The following is a 15554-nucleotide window of genomic DNA, read 5'->3' as shown; positions in this document are numbered from 1 at the left end:
GTAGGTAAGGCCACTTGGCTGCCACTCCAACCCTACCATTCATTAACGATAATTGCATCCACCTGGCTTCTGATGGTTAAGCACTACCACCTGGCCCCAATGAGGGAGCGTCCTATCATTCTCATTGCTATCAGGGAGCTCAGTTCTGCAAAAACAGAGCTTCATCCCTGGCTTCCAGAGGAGAGCTACCCCTGAATTCTTAGAGCTATTGGTACGCTCGTCACCAGCACGTTCCTTATTGCTTTGGTGGATCGTGTATGCTCTGGACTCTCCAATGGAGCACAGTCATGTAGCCTATACCCACTCTAGCATGCCCACCTCTCTGAGCCTTTTACTCCCTCTTCGGCCATCTGCCAGCGCAATTCTGGTGTTTCAACCTCACTTAATGTGGATCATTCTTTTTCCTTGCTTCTTGGGACCATCCTAACAGCATGCTTGCACCATCTCTTGGGGTTCTTGCCAGACTATTGAATCTTGTATTCCAGGACAGTGCTCCCCAGTAACACTTTCCTATCCAAAATAATATTTTGTCTGCCTTGAGCCAACACCCTCTGAATCCTGTCCCATGGATTCTCCCCCAGCTCCTGCCAGTATCTGCAGGCTAGGTCCTGCAGCTCCTTGGGTGCATGCCCCCTTGCCACGTCAGCTGAGTTATGTTCTAACTTAAACCTAGTGATTGGCCTAGTGGCCAGGATAGGCTGTTGAGGCAGATCGGAGGTGGCACATGCTGTTTCATAGCGGGGTGGCCTCTGCATTGTCTTCAAGAAGATGGGAGTACTAGCCTACAACAGGGAGGGATGGACCAGTTCTGCAGGTGCCTGAATCCAGATGTCCCCATCTATTGTCAGGCTCTTCTTATGCAACCAGGGCCCTGACCTCGGCATAGCGACCTTGCCTCGTTTGAGAGGTTAGCTTTTTTGGAGCTACCCTTGTTATTAAGTCCCAAGCCTGGTCCTCTGCCTTCTCTGCACCTCTGCTGCATGAAAAAAGAGATTCTCTATATGCTAACAAGGAGGCCTTCTGGCTTTCACACTTTCACACTTTTTAAAGTTGATTAATTACTCTTTAGTCTTTTCCCAATGCATCAGTTGGGCTTAGCAGTAGCCACCTTTACTGTCCTTTTAGTTACTATTTTCCCCAAATTGCTCCCATACCTGATGCAATGCACCAGCCAGCGCATTTGCTACCACCAGTGAAAATTTAAGTATTGCACTGTTACCTTCTGCTGTCTGTGCTCCCTGTTCCATCAGCAGAGGGGTTCTCTTTGTCCCCACCATGGCAGGTGATCCAGCTCGAAAATCCCATTTTAGCATCTGCTTTCTCAGACCATTTCTGTTATCACCTGTCACAGGTTGGGTTCCTAAGACTCAGAGACAGAGATTGGTAGGTAGGAGGTTTATTAGGGAGTACTCTTGGGAACAATACCGTGAGAGAGAAGAAATCAGAGAAGCAGGATTGGGCAGAGGGAGAATTTGGCTGTGACAAAGGCCTTCGCTGACCCCGTAGGGAGCTCTAAAGCTGGCCCTTGAGACTTGTCCCAAGTTGCAGTGAAGGTCTTTCACCTCCATGTTGAACAGTCATTGAATGATGGCTGCTCTGGGGAGGGGTCTTGACCATGGGTGAGGCAACTCTCAGAAGCTGGAGTAATAGCAGAGCCGCTGACAGTGGAGGGGCTCCTGCCAGCAGCACTTCCAGAGGATGGACGATAAATCTCTCCATCCTGAAGGGATGGCTCATCACAGCATCCATGGCAGCAAAGTTGTAATAACGTAAACACTAAACTTTGATCTAACCAAAAATTATGCTATACTTGAGAGAAAAAAGTATGTGTTTGTATGTATTTGTCTATGAAGTTGAGGAGGGTAAGAAAGAAAATCCTCTTTCATATCACAGGAAGATGATAGATTAGATCTAAAATTTTGTTTAAAAAATTTAAAGCCAAAAATCTATGAAATAGGCTGCACAGATGTAATTTACTCAGCTATTTCTGTCTTCCCTTTATTGAGGATGCGGCTTTGTCTACCCACCAGGATGTTATATTTATAAAAGTTTTTTGCCAGTAAGTTTGTAATAATAAAGAAAGATATTTTGCAGCTAGTTTTTAAAATTTCATTTTGCAGGACAGAAAGCTAAAGCACCTATTCAGTGCTGGACTGGCAACCTTAGTGTTGGTAAAGACAGAAAGAAAGAAACAGACCTGATATATTTGGAAGGAATTAGTTGCCTCTTTCTTAACAAAGAATGATAATGGACAATTTAAAATTGTTTGACATCTGTCAGATTGCTTTCACTCTCACAGTAATTCTCCAGTGTCAGTAGAGCAGATATATTATCCCCATTTGATGGGTGAAGAAATTGTGGCTCAGAGGGGCTGTGTTTTACCAACAAAATCTGTAAATAAATACTGGACAATTAATTTAATTATCAATAGGTTTACTTTATGTTTCAATTGGATATTTTGAATTTTCAAACAACTGCTGATAAAAAGAACTTGTTTAAATGTTAAATTGTGTTACATGGCAGACTTTTTTCTACCCACGGGTTTTCTAGGGTAATCTTTGACAAATAGACTTGTTCTAGAATAATTTTTTCAGGCTTCAAGAACATCATGTCAATACCCAGAAAAACTCTCTCTGCCTTTTAAGAGATCTAAATTGTCTGAGCTGTCAAACAGCAAATGGTGGAAGTAGACAATTGCATTCCTGTTGGTAAATGAGATATAATTTGTGTTGGAGGATGTTCGGTGTAAGTTTAGAAACTGTAAAGTAAGACAAAAGTGTTTGGGTAGCAGAGATGGCTGCCAAGCTGTAGCAGGTTCTTAACCGTCATAGTTGCCCACAGTGCCATATATGTCACGGTACCGGGGAGAACATTGGAGAAGGTCTTAGTTCCACTCTGTGAAGCACTCTTCTATTTAGAATTCTCTGAACTCTTCATTTGGTCCATTTATATTTTTACAGGGAATGACTACAGACTACTTTGGCCCTTCACTGTTGCTATAATCCAAATTACCCCCTTTTTAAAGTCGTCTTTAAATAATATAAAATTCCATCTGAACAGGTACCCCCTAAGTGCATTGATCTCAGGTCCTTGTTGCTTACTAAACACTTATTAAGCAGGTCGCCGAATCCTAACCTTGCAGACGAGAGTTTACTGCACTGAAGCCTGAAACTACTGCCCACAGACCTTCTGCAGCACTTATATAAGACATGAAAATAAATGTGGGGCAGGGGTGGGAGGTAGGGCAAATGCAATATTTTAATGAACTTTAGGCTTTTGTTTTTATAATAAATTATTTGATTTATTTTTAAAATACTTAATTCATATATATTGTGCAAAATTCAATGGTACAAGAGTCATCTGTGAAAACAGTCTCTTCTCTCCCCTGTCGCAGAGCTCCTAGTTTGTGTCTCTAGAAGAAACCAATCCTTAGGTCCAGAGATAATCTCTTACACGCACAGGCCTATACATAGATTCTGCACAAATGGCAGCCTACCACATACTTCTTATACACATACTCCTCCTGCAATCCAAGTCAGAACATATTAGAGCTACAAATTTTCTTTCCCAATGGCTAAATAGCATTACACTGAATGGATATACCATAATGTGTCTAATCGTTAAAAGGCATTCAGGTTGTTTCCGATCTTTTGCTATTGTAAGCAATGCTGTAATATGGTTTTCTTTTGTGTTTACGTCTTTGCTGCACTTGGAATTTATTTTGGAGTGAGGAGTGAAGTAGGCATACAAATTTATCTTTTTTCTAGATGGCTACCAAGTCTGACATATTTATTGAATAATTTGTGTTTACTACTGATTTGAAATGCCTCCTTTATCACATGCAAAATTTGTAGAGGTGTTGGAGTAAGTTTCTGGGATTTATATTCTTTTTATTTATATCTGTGTATTCAAACATTTTAATTCTTATAGCGTTATAGTAATAGTCAAGTGACTACTGAGGACTTGAAACAGGGCTAATGTCACTAATGAGCCAAATTTTAAATTTTATTTAATTTTAATTAAAATTTAAATAGTTACATGTGACTAGTGGCTATGTGTTGGACAGTGCAGTTCTAATAGATTCTTGCTTGTGTATAGAAAGATGACTGATTTTTGAACGTTAATTTTGTACCCAGCCACCTTATTCAAGTCTTCTGTTATTTAGAATAATTTTTCAGTTGATTTCCTTGGGTTTTTTTTCTGAAAGTGATAATTTTACCTCTTTCCTTCCAATTAATAAAACTTCTAGTTTTATGGAAACAATGGTACATTCACAACTTCATGATATTAATTCACTCAACAAATGCTAATTGTCTTCTGAATATTAGGTCTTGGAGGATACAAAACAATGAAGACATATTTGTTGCCTTTAAGAATTTGTAGGATGGAGGATAGGACTATCTCATAGAGAAGTATAATGCGGCATAATAACACCCTTGATAGAGATAGGCAATGGTTTTGAGGGGGCAATGGCATAAAAGTTCCTCAAGTGGTGTGTGAGTGTGTGTATGTGTGTGTGTGTGTCTGCATGCCCGCATGTGTGTATGTGGGTCTGTGCAGGCAGGGGAGGACTTTTGGAAAGGGGATGCCTGGGCCAAGTCTTAAAGAATGAGTTAGAAATAATCAAATGATAGCTGGAAGAGGACAAGTGAATTTCAGACTAAGAAGATAGTAACTTGTCTATAAAGTATATATTTTAGTATTATTTTTCTTTTTGATTTATTAAAAAATGTGTACTCTTCTGATGTAGGCATTTGCTCAAATATCTATACAACATATTGATCAGGCATATTTTCAAACTCCATTTGTGTTTGGAAAGTGTGAGCGTTTTCATTAAAACAACGCATGATAAAAATAAAAGTGTTACTTTCAACGAATGCTTAAGTCGCCTGGCTATAATGGTGGCAGTACAATTTAGCTAGTAGGTTAATCCCAATTCCAAAGTTAATTTTATAGTAGTCCTAGTTTCTTTGCTAGTAATTATTTCATACTGGCAATTCATTAATTCCTCAAAACATGTAATCCTTTCCTAGTGGAAGTACTCTCCTACCAGGAGGTTTTATGTTCCATACAGAGCCAAAGGGATAAACTTAAATTTCCTTTGAAACTCTTAGCTAAATTGTTTCTTTTAGAAGTTTTGAAATTCTAATTAATCAACCAAAAAAAATAATGTGTATTGAAACTCTTTCATACATAATGCTACTCCTTTTTCTTTCTCTAATATTATCCAAGTTTTGATTATACAAGTTCCAGTATTATATAAGCTCTAGGTCAAAGCAGCAACTTGCCAAATGATCAATTTATCAAATTATATATTTACCCACTTTGTGTATATTAATTGCTCATAGTGTATATCAATTTATATTTTGCTGAGGCCTCAATGTTCAGGGTATTTGGAAAATGGGCACAACATGATTGTCAAGAGTTTTGTAAATGTCCACTAAATAGAAGCATAAAAGGCCATGGAATAGATTGAAAATGGTAGATATGAATCAAATTTGGTGAATTAATCTCACCCTTCTTTATAGTGATCTTTCTGTACTGTGTTGAAGCTTTTGCCCAGTACTGAAAACTGGGTGTCTTCTCCTCTATAAATTGTTACCTCTTCAATGTAACTAAATAAACGTCCTTTTTTTTTTTAATGGAAATGTTGATTTCCCAGGCATTTCACCCTTTGGACAGTGGCACACTTCTGGAGCACTCAACTTCCATATACTCATGGTGGGCTCACCCTGAAATGTAGTTGAAGTTGTTATGCATATAAGAAAAGTCAGTGAGAATGTAAATGTGAAATCACTTCAGGCCCAATTCCTTCATGGTCTACCAGAAACCCTTCCTTTCTCTCCCACGCAAGAAAGCAGACCAGTAAATAAAGAGTAAGATGGACAGTGGTTGGTGTGTTGGTTAGGATAGGCTGTTATGCTTCATTAACATTCTACCTCAAGTTCCAATGACTTCAAACAGCAGAAGTTTTTAAAAGTTTTATTTCTTGCTCATGTTACGCATCTGCTAGGTTGACAAAGGGGTCCACTAAACTTAGTCACTCAAGGACTCAAGCGGATAGAGCAGCCACCATTTTGAACATTGCTAGAGAGAAAAGAGATCTCTGGAGAGATTCAGTCCAGCAAACTCTGGCCCAGACACATGACACTTCCACTCATAATGCATTGGCTGGAACGAGGCATATGATCCCACCTAACCACAAAAGGGTCTCAGTGGAGAGAACTGGAAATATTTGACAAACAACGCTAATGATTACCACCACGGTTGTATTGAAAACGCTTTGAAAGAGCAGTTTTGGCAAGAGCAGAGATGACCTCAGCAGAAATAGAAACAATGCAAACAGAGCTGGATCACAGTGTTGGCTGTTCCATGATTATTCACATTTCTCCTCCGTAAATCTGTTTTCCAATTCAATTCAGTTCACCTGAATTCAATAAACATTTAATAAATGCCAGAGGATGCAAGATACTTGGTTATACAAGGGTGGGCAGAAGCAAAACCATAGGTATCACTATTTCTTTCTTTTTTTTTTTTTTGAGGAAGATGAGCCCTGAGCTAACTACTGCCAATCTTCCTCTTTTTGCTGAGGAAGACTGTCCCTGAGCTAACATCCATGCCCATCTTCCTCTATTTTATATGTGGGACGCCTACTACAGCATGGCTTTTGCCGAGTGGTGCCATGTCCGCACCCGGGATTTGAACTGGCGAACCCCAGGCCGCTGAGAAGCGGAATGTGCAAACTTAACCACTGCACCACTGGGCCAGCCCTTCACTATTTCTTTTGAATGCTGCTCTCAGGCTACTTTGGTGGCCACCTTCAGAAAAACTAACAAAGTTTGACAATGAACTAAAATCAGATCTAATCATATATAAGCATTTAGAGTATAATAATGGTGTGGACAGACACTGAATTAATTTTTTTTCCAAAGTTATATCCCTTCCTCTTACTAAAATATATAACAGATACATTTGACACATGACACCAAAGTCAAAAGCCACAAAAGCAAAAACAGATAAATTAGATTTCATAAAAATAAAAAGCTTTACTGCTTACAAGAAAACCATCAAGAAAGTGAAAAGACAACTCACAGAGTGAGAGGAAAAATTTGAAAATCACATATCCGATAAAAGACTTGTATCCAAAATTTGTTTTTTTAAAAAGCCTGTGAAACTCAACAAAAAGACAACCCAATCTAAAAACGAACAAAGGATTTGAATAGAAATTTCTCCAAAAATCCATATATATAATTGGCCAGTAAGCACATGAAAAGACAGTATCGTTAGTCATTAGAGAAATGCAAATCAAAACCACAATGAGATACCACTCCACACCCACTAGGATGCCTATAATAAAAAATATAGACAATAACAAGAGTTAACAAGGATGTGGGAAAATTGGAAATCTCATACATTGCTGGTGGGAATGTAAAATGGTGCAGCCACTTTAGAAAACAGTTTGGCAATTCCCCAAAAAGGTAAAACACAGAGTTACCATATAACCCATGCATTCCACACCCAGGTATGTGTTCAAGCAAAATGAAAACATGTTCACAAAAACACTTGTACGTGAACGTCCCTAGCAGCATTATTCATTCCAAAAGTGTAAACAATCCCAACGTCTATCAACTGATGAATAGCTAAACAAAATGTGATAGATCCACACATTGGAATATTATTCTGCCATAAAAAGTAATGCTTCAGCGTGGGTGAACCTTGAAAACATTATGCTGAGTGAAAGAGGCCAGACACAAATGGTCACATACGGTATGATTCCGTTTATATGAAATGTGCAGAGGAGGCAAATCGAGGGAGACAGGAAGTGAATCAGTGGTTGCCTGAGGCTGGGAGGAGAGTGGAATGGGGAGTGACTGCTACTGGGTGTGGGGTTTCTCTGTGGGATAATGAAGAAGTTCTGGAATTTAGTGGTGATGGTTGCACAACTGTGACACCAATTTTATTAGTAAAATACGCATAGTTACATATGTATATATGTATACGCACATCCAGATGGTGTACTTTTCTGTTCTTTCTCCCTTCCTCCACAGAGAACATACGTTATCTTTGTAACTTGAAAACCTCCTAAAATCAGTTCAAATTAAATTCAAAAGCTGAGATTTTGCATTTCCCTAATAATCTTTTTTTTTTTTTAGCTATTTTTGTTTTTTCCTTTTTTTTTTTCCTTCTCCTCAAAGCCCCTCAGTACGTAGTTGTACATTTTTAGTTGTGGGTCCTTCCGGTTGTGGCATGTGGGACACCGCCTCAGCATGGCCTGATGAGCAGTGCTATGTCCACACCCAGGATCCAAACCAGCGAAAACCGGGGCTGGCTGCCAAAGTGAGAGCTCAACCTTAACCACTCAGCCACAGGGCCGGCCCCTCCCTAATAATCTTTAAGTGACCCAATGCAGATTACATCATATGAAATTCTAGAATAAGCAAAACTAAGTTGTGTTGGGGAAAATAATCAGAAGAATGGTTGTCGCTGGAAGGGTGGGAACAGGGATTGACTAGGAAAGGTCATGAGGAAATTTTCTGGGGTGACAGAAATTGTAGTAATGGTCTACGTGTTGATCAGTCTTTGGGTTACACAGGTGTACGCATTTGTCAAAACGCAAATTGTACACTTACAATTGTTTGATTTCATTGTATGTAAGTTTTACATTAAAAATAAACAAATATTGGGTATTTAGGGTAAAATATTTTAAGGTAAAGTGCACTTTGAGATATATATTTCTAAACTAAGGCGGATTAATGGATGAGTACAGATAATAGAAGGATAGTGACGTGATAAAGTAAATATAGTAAAATGTCAATGATAGAATGTAGGTGGTGGGCATGTGGGAGTTCACTGCTTTATGTTTGAAAATTTTCATGATAAAGCTGGAGGAAGAAGGGACCCAATATAAAGACTTCACTATCTAGCCTTCTGACTCCAAAAACTCCACCTTATTTACTTGCCTCCTCTCCCACTACCTGTCAGGTATTTTTACTCGATTGTGGAATTCATCTTCAGCCCCTACAAATCATTCGTGCTTTCCTCGTTTTCATTAAGGGTAACATCATTCTTCCAGTTGTGAGCGGTTCTCAGGATATAAATCACATTTCTTTCTCCTTTCTCCCATACTTTCTAAGCTCCAAATTTTTCTGATTTTCACTTTTTCTCATTTCTTTTCCCATTAGCGTCACTTGAATTCTGCACCGGTTACCTGCATCCTAATGGCCATTTCCACAGAGAAATAGAACGGTATAGCTAAGAAAATAATCTGCTTGTAATTTGGTGCTCTAGATCTTTTTTACATGCTTGCTATAGAATGGTTCTGATAGAATATTGTATTAGAATTCACTTAGTTATTGTTAAGTCTTAACACTGAATTCATCTCACTTCCTTTTAGCTTGTATGTTAATACAAGCCTGAAACCAGTTTTGGCTGATTTAGGTGCATACATCCCTATCACCGAAAACAGAAAGATAAGAAATCTATACTATGATTGGCCTGTATAGACAACTAGTCCTGCTAAATGAACTATGCTAAAATTGTCAATTATCATCTTGGCAGATATCTGACACCGATTCTATCATACTCTTCTGTAGGTCCCTTTTGCAACTAGTTTATCTTAGAAGATTCATCAAGGAGTGAGATTAGTGAAATTGCTTATCATTAGATACCCCATGGGTACTTTTTTTCCCTGTTGGTTATACTAGCTGTCCGTTGGTAACAACCACCTTAAAATTTTCCCATGTCAAAATAATTGCAGCTAAGATGTAGTATTTTGGGACCTCAATTATCTACATATCTATACTTTGGAATGGAACTGAGTTTTATGAGGAAGAACTTGGCTCTGTCAAAAGCATTTCCCTGCAGGAATATGGGAGAGCCATATTTTGGAAGGCTTGATTCTTAAAAGAGCATGTCGGTCCTGCTCTTCACTTGGTTGACAGAGCACAGGGGTCTTTCGAAGACCTCCAGGTCTTTGAACCCTGTGTTAGTCCATTCTTTATCAAAAGCTCATGGAAGTTGCTTTAAAAATATTCAGTCCATCAGTTCTTCCAGATATTTTAAACTTTATCCTCAGAGGAAGCCAGATCATCTGGGAGCTATATAACTGGTCTGAGCATAAGTTTTCAGTAAATTGCAATTTGGCCAAATGCCATTAGTTTACTATGTATCTAACAGTGTGTACAAAAATGACTTACATTCAGGATTGTTTGCGTTTGATTTACAGCTACAAATTATTGAGTGCTTATTCTGTCCAGCAGCATATCAGGCAGTGTATCACTTAAATTTAATCCTCCCAATCATCCCTTGGAATAAATATTATCTCCATTTCACAGGGCAGGAGCTGTGTAACCTGTCTGAAGCTCAGACAGGTTACACAGCTCCTAAATGTCTGTAATAGGATTCAAACCCAGGTTTATCTGATTTTTAAATCTGGTGGCCTTACCCACAAGGAAAGCTACTGGGGGATTTCCCACTATGGCACACTGTACAGCCTTAAGCATCTGTATAAAGACCTTGACGAGCATTTTTGTCTTTTATCTTATTCCTGGTTTTACCCTTTTTCTCTGCTGCAGCCCTTCACAGATTTCTTCAACTACTTACTTTTATACTATAGTAATAATATATTTTTAATAAACTGCCTAAAATCTCTTTGGATTTATATTCCATTGAAGTATAAAGAAAAAGAAATTAAAAAGTCCCTCTGAAATCCTGTAATAATTACTTTTATTTAATGTTGGCTGGGTTTTTCTCGTGTTACTTGCCTTTATTAAATTTTCAGCTTACGTCCTAGAGTACACACTGCTGAAGTTATGAAATAACTGAGGAAAGCCTTCTTTTTTAAACTGTCCTCTGGCGCTTCTAAACACAATGAACAAATTTTACGGTAGGCTTGCACAGCCAACGCACATTTGGCCTTGGTATATAGATAATCAGATGTTTGAGGAAAGGGAGGGAGATTAAAAGTAGTTAATGAATGAAAGTGCATAGTAGAAGCTATTGTGAAAATTCCATTAGTTCACTTCCCTGCTTTGACTGGAACAGGGTGTAACATACAATGTGCGGAATCCCTGAGGTCTGCTTACTGGGGCCCTATAACCAGAGAAGAGTCTCAGTGTCCTTCAGACTCTGTTCCAAAATCCTAAAGGTATTTCTTCTCCACATGAGAAGGTACAGGTGATTTCCTAATAGCAGTCACCATTCTCTTGTCATTTTTAGAAGCTCTCCTTCTGTACCATGCTGTCTTTTCAAGGTCCTCTGTGTTCCTGACAACCTGGTGTCAAAGAGCCAAAGAGGCCAAAGAGAACATTCTGCTCCCTGGTTTGAAGTGATTTTCTTGGTAACGCTAAGCGTGGGCCAACACGGAACACTGGTTTTCCCACTTGCTCCCTTGGCTCTGTGTGGTTTTGGGGTGCCAACTTTTGTGACCTCATCACATTTTTTCACTCTGGCAAAGCTTTTGTTGTTGACTCTAACTTTGCTTTGTTTTACTGTGTCTTATCAAGGAACCTATCTTACCCCGTAGCCACCTTTGCCTTTCAGAGGTGCCGTGCTGTAGCCACTCTGCCACTAAGAATTTCAGGGTTTGATTAGCTGAGACACAGAAACCATTTCCCACTTAAATTCCCAGACAGTGATTTGGGAAAATGAGGCCTACTAGGCTTAGGGTACAGATGGAGGAGAAAGAAAAACAAATTATGTATCATTTTATACTAGTTGAGTATTATTATGTGAAAATGGCAAATGTTTCACTTCCCTATTTCCAGATTCATATCATCAGTACAGCTTAAGTAGAGATACAGGAATAAGATAAATTATATAAATATTTTTTGAAAAATTTTTATTTCAAATTCTACACACACACAAAAAAGTCTGGGGCAAATATTTATTTGCTTGCTTTTTACATGATACTAGCTCCCTCAACTAAGATGGTTTTTCTCTTGTTATAAAGTAATGCAATTCTCTCTCATGAATTTCTTCGTTTTTCAGGGATTCAGACTCAAAATTTATAATACTAGTGGGCCTGGCACAGAAAACTTTTATGTAAAGTTTATCAGATTGAGTATCTGGGAGAGGATCCCAGGAAGGAGAGAAAACGATTAATGAAAAGTAACAGGCAGGTTAAATTCCCACCAGGCAACAGTCCAGGGGTTCTGCAAAGATTCTGCCTCTTATATTCTTCCCTCATGTACTTCACGTGTAGAAAAATCTCCTTTCTTAGTATACAAAGGGAATTTACTAAATAATAATTCAGCTTCCTACTTATACTTACCAACTATATATAAGTATCAACTTAGAACACCTGATCAACATGAGATGACAATGGTGTTCTGGCAAAGACAAAGAAATCCAATGATGAAGCTTTATAGTGGGCAAATGTTTGATTTTCATTAGATTTTTTCAAATTTTGAATACAGATTCCCATTAGTGTCTCTTTGTGTTCAAGAGGCCCAAATAGAGAGCACGTGTCAATAAAGTCAAGAGGGTAAGGAATCCCTAAGGAACAGAGAATCTGCGGGAGGCCATGGGCCTCCTCTCTTTGGCATCCTCACCAAAGTAGCTATAAGTTTTTCACGTTGGATATTACTTGTGTATCTTGAAACTTTGTCACTAAAACCACGCTCCACTACCTACCAAGTTTCAAGTCCAGTATGGTCTGCTAGGTTACAACAGATGTTTCTGTGACATCAACGAGCTCATTTGTGATCGGTAAATAGAACAGACGCGGTGTAACACGGAGCTGTTTCAGTTCCTTGGCATGGGGCTCTGGAACAGCAGAACTAAAATTTTCATCTTTGGCAGGAAAGGAAAACGTTCCCATCATCACAGCTTTATTTTTAGAGAAATAAAAGGAGCGCCCGCACCTGGGGCTCCTCCCCAGTGAGGCATACCCCGGTCTCCATGACTCTGGGCCCCGGCAGGCCGCACTGCCTCCTGTGCTCAGAGCTCCGCTTTCAGCTGCTTTGCCCAGTACTCAGAGGCCAATATTCCCATTTTGTTGTTTTTGTGTGTTTTCAACATCCCCTGAGGCAGCCTCCACCGCATGTTGACTTGCCTATCTGCCTGGCTGTCCAGGTTACCTTTGGAGGTACCAGTTACTGCTTTCGTTACTGCTTTGGTTAAAAAGATGTACACCTTTTGAGAGTTTTATCCTTAGCTTATTTTTACTGTAAGCTCTGTTCGTTTTAATGAACATTTTTGCAGAATTCGTCATTTTCCAGGAACATGTATCTTGTGTTATAGTAGAAATCCTGTACTTTGCACTTTGTGGATGTTTAACGAATGCTGACAGATTATTTATAATTAATTAACTATATCACGAAAATCTTAAAAAATGATTCCAAGGAATGATTGTGTTGACAATGAAACAAATTACAAGAATTTAGCAAGATCATTTGACTTCTCCAGACTATCAAATCTTTAAAAGTCATTTTAATTTGCATGACATATTTATCACTACTGTTTTAGAGAAACAGAGGCTAACTTTTCATTTTCAAAGACTGATGAACAATCATCCATTAGTTCTTGAAGTTGAATAACAGGAAACTGTACTTGTTTTTCAAACCATTTGGCAATTGTAAGAAGCTCCTGGTCACAAAATGCACGTCCAATAAACTGTAGTCCTATTGGCAACCCTTGGTTAGAGAGGGCCATAGGGACACTCACAGCTGGCAATCCTGAGGAAAAGAGAGAAGCCCATTAGGTGATTAGTTCTCCATCCTAAGAAGCAAAGACATCTTCCAGTTTCCAGTGCTGGTAGGTACAAGACTGGATAAGGTTTAAAAAATAACAAAAATTACATGATATATATGCTTTTGTACTTCCCTTTGTCCACTTAATATATCTTGTAAATCACTGTATATCAGTTCATAGAGACCTTTTACATTCCTTCTTTATAGCTGCATAGTATTCCTTTATGTGATTTTTACCATAATTTATTCAATCCTTCTTCTACGATTGGGTATTTAGATTGTTTTCAGTATTTAGCTATTTCACACCATGCTCCAACGAATTATCTTGTGTACACGTTTTTTGGTATTTTTGAAAGTTTTTCAGATGAAGAGGGATTACTTCATCAAAGGATAAATGCATATGTAACTAGATGTTGCCAAACTCCCCTCTGAAAAAGTTGTACCATTTTGAACTCCTAACAGCAAAATGAATGCTTTTTTCTTACAGCCTTGCCAATAGGGTGTTATTGTTGAGCTTTGGAATTTTTGCCAATTTGTTAGTTGAGAAATAGTAGCTCGGGGTAGTTTTAATTCCAGGTTTGGGGCAGAGAAAGTATAGATCCTGGGGTATCTTGTTACGCTATAAAATAGGAAAGTTTTCAAAAATTAGTGGGGACAGGTCTAAAGGATATGTGCAACTTGAGGGGCTCCTATTGGCTAAATTTGGGACAATCTGAACATCAAAAATAATAATGACAGTAATTGCTTATAATACATTGAATTTTTTTCTAAAAAAGGAAAGCTGTTCTTTAGAAAAGACCGCTAGCTAATATATGTAGATGAAATGATAGAAAAGTCAGCACTTGTAATTCGCTAGGTAATGATTAATTCAGGCAAGGATCATTAACGGATGCTAAAACTGGGTTCAAGATTATGGGAGACAGGATGTTCACATGGTCTCAAAGCATCACCTCACCAATAGCTTACAATCGATAAAAGGAAAAATGTACCTTTATATGGAAAACATCTGGCAGTTACTTCCTTAACCAAGGGATCAACTTAGTCTCTAAAAGTGGGACAAACTGACATTAACTGTTTCCTGACGTGAAGAGTACGTTGTACTTCTGCCAAAAATGTTAACTCAACCCACTCATGAGGAAGCAAGCTGACAAACCCAGACTATGGATGGGACATCCTCTAGGACAAGCGGACTAGACTCTTCAAATAAGTCAATGCCATTTAAAACAAAAATTTTAACAGGTGGGAGATTTCTTGTCAGAAACTATGCAGGCCAGGAGAAAGTGGCTTGAGATTTTTCACATGCTAAAGAAGAGAACCTAGAATCCTGTATCCAGCAAAAATAACCTTTAAAATGAGAGGAAAATTAAGACATTCTCAGAAAGAAAGCTAAGAGAATTGGTTGCCAGCAGATTACCCTAAAAGAATAGCTAAAGGAATTTCTCTAAACAGAAAGGATATAAGACAAAGAATCTTGACACATCAGGAGAAATGAACATAAGCAAATACAATAGACTTTCCTTCTCCTCTTGAGTTTTCTACATTATGTTTGATGATTGAAACAAACATTATAACACAGTCTGATGTGGTTCTAAAAAAAAAGAGAGAACTGGGGGATTGTTCTAGATTTTAAAGAGACATCATAAACAAATGTAATATATCAGGGGAAAAAACAACTTAAAAAGACATTTTTGGTTGGGAAAATTTAATATGGACTATATTTGGAATATTATTGTATTTATGTTGTTTTCTTAGGTGTGATAATGGAACTGTGGTTATGTCGGAAACTGTCTTTACTCTGAGAAGATTCATGCTAAAGTATTTAGGGGTGACATGTCATGAAGCTGAAACTTCCAAATTATTTAG

At 38.4% G+C, this 15554-nt stretch overlaps 2 protein-coding genes across 3 annotated transcripts in view; one reads left to right on the top strand and one right to left on the bottom strand.

Annotated features, from left to right (window-relative positions):
• Positions 1 to 15554, top strand: part of RTN4IP1 (reticulon 4 interacting protein 1) — a 150368-nt gene that overhangs the window by 6002 nt on the left and 128812 nt on the right. The gene's annotated exons all lie outside the window — the stretch shown is intronic.
• Positions 13415 to 15554, bottom strand: part of QRSL1 (glutaminyl-tRNA amidotransferase subunit QRSL1) — a 29395-nt gene continuing 27255 nt past the window's right edge. For both annotated transcript variants that reach the window (XM_023650871.2, XM_001503943.5), the window contains exon 11: positions 13415 to 13676. In XM_023650871.2, the coding sequence (XP_023506639.1) occupies positions 13456 to 13676 (221 nt within the window). In that variant the 3' untranslated portion in view covers positions 13415 to 13455. The remainder of the gene's footprint in view (positions 13677 to 15554) is intronic.

The sequence above is a fragment of the Equus caballus genome, chromosome 10 (assembly GCF_041296265.1).
Source record: "Equus caballus isolate H_3958 breed thoroughbred chromosome 10, TB-T2T, whole genome shotgun sequence".
NCBI classification, from domain to species: Eukaryota; Metazoa; Chordata; class Mammalia; order Perissodactyla; family Equidae; genus Equus; species Equus caballus.
This window is presented reverse-complemented; position numbering and strand designations above follow the sequence as displayed.